This window comes from Arachis ipaensis, chromosome B05 (genome assembly GCF_000816755.2).
Source record: "Arachis ipaensis cultivar K30076 chromosome B05, Araip1.1, whole genome shotgun sequence".
NCBI lineage: Eukaryota > Viridiplantae > Streptophyta > Magnoliopsida > Fabales > Fabaceae > Arachis > Arachis ipaensis.
This window is the reverse complement of record NC_029789.2, coordinates 140,868,363-140,870,061: the sequence shown is the minus strand read 5'-3', so window position 1 is coordinate 140,870,061 and position 1,699 is coordinate 140,868,363. Positions and strand designations below refer to the sequence as shown.

The window sequence follows — 1,699 nt, the reverse complement described above, 5'->3', positions numbered from 1 at the left end:
TTTTCTTTATTTTTTAAAAAAAAATTTATAATTTTTTTATTAAAGTAGGGATAGTTTAGGAATAAATTAAAATTTTTTATTAAAAATGACGATTTTAAAATGAAATGCAACATTAAAGACGATTTTAAGTCAAAAATTACATTAGGGACGGTTTCGATTCTGACCCTCAACGTTAGAGACTAAAACAGTACTTATCCCTTTTTTCTATTTGTCTTATGTTAGCATTTTTTTTTAGAGTTCAACAAGAATTAAATTCTAATAAAGTTTTTTGTTGTAAAAATTTTGATACTATAACATAAAATTACTTCTTCAAAAAATTTAAACTAGTAAGAGAAGATACATGAATAATTATATTTATATCTCTAACAGTGAAATTCAATGTCATGCATGTAAATAATTTCAGGAGGATCTGTATTACCCACATCCTTTAATACAAGATGTATTATGGGAATTTCTCTATCACATTGGAGAGCCCTTGCTAAATCGGTGGCCCTTTTCAATGCTTAGAGAGAAGGCACTTCAAATTACAATCAAGCACATACAATATGAGGATGAGATTAGTAACTACCTTTGTATTGGAGTTGTAGAGAAGGTATACATGATAACCAAAAGTATATATTAATTATCACTTATTAAATTGCTGTAGTATTTATAGTATCAATGTCCATAATAAGTACAATTAATTAATGAATACCTAATTGAAATGGAAGGTGTTGTCTATGCTTGCATGTTGGGTTGAAGATCCCAATTCAGAGGCATACAAATTTCACTTAGCTCGGATTCCAGATTACTTTTGGGTTGCCGAAGATGGTTTAAAAATTGTGGTTAGTATTTTTTTTCGTCTTCTGTAACACTCAAAATAAACTTCAACTTTATGTAAACATGTAAATTGGTATAACTTTAAGGGTTTTGTTAGGTATACAATGACTTTAATTTTGTGAACAATATGAATAATATGAATAATGAGATCTAGAAATGACCCAATAAAGTAAAAAAATACTCCACCGCTAAATTACCTTCTAAACCCTAACATTAGAATAACCATCCGCACACCTCATGAATTGAATATTCAGCCATTGTTAACTGTGCATGAGTAAACCGAATCAAAAGGAATAACCATCCAATTAAGAATCAACATAATCATCTGCATTCCTATTGAATTGAACATCCGGCATATCCATCATTTACATTGTTTAATATTCTCATTGTCTTCCTATACTTTTCCTAACTTTAAATAGTTGTTATTAGTAGAATGATTCCATACAAGAGTAGTTAAAAGATCAAATATCACTACAACACTATTTTTTCGACGGTTATTTTTACTGTTTACCAACAGTTTTAATCATCTATAAATTTTTCGCGATGGTTATAAAATTACATCAATTTAATTTTAGAGTTGTCAGTGAATTTAACGACAGTTTAGGACACATTGGTAAAACCATTGTTACTTTTTTTGTGACGGTTTTAGAATTATCAAGTTGTCGTTAACTTATAGCACTTATTATGGTGGTTTTTTTTCTATGTTTAGCAACAATTTGAAATCATCGCCTAAACTACTTGTTTCTGTTACAATTTTTTGCTATATTTATTGACAAGTTTTAAAACACCGCTAAAATGACAGTGAAAAATTATGTTGAATGCTTGTGGCGGTTTTGAACTACCGCATTCTCTTTAGCATCAAAATTTTCAGTTTTTAGTT

General features: G+C 28.6%; 1 protein-coding gene across 1 annotated transcript in view; it reads left to right on the top strand.

Annotated features, from left to right (window-relative positions):
- Nucleotides 1-1,699, top strand: part of LOC107641335 (lupeol synthase) — a 41,469-nt gene that overhangs the window by 24,322 nt on the left and 15,448 nt on the right. Inside the window, exons 7-8 of the mRNA XM_016344831.2 lie at nt 404-592; nt 711-824. Of these exons, the coding sequence (XP_016200317.1) occupies nt 404-592; nt 711-824 (303 nt within the window). The remainder of the gene's footprint in view (nt 1-403; nt 593-710; nt 825-1,699) is intronic.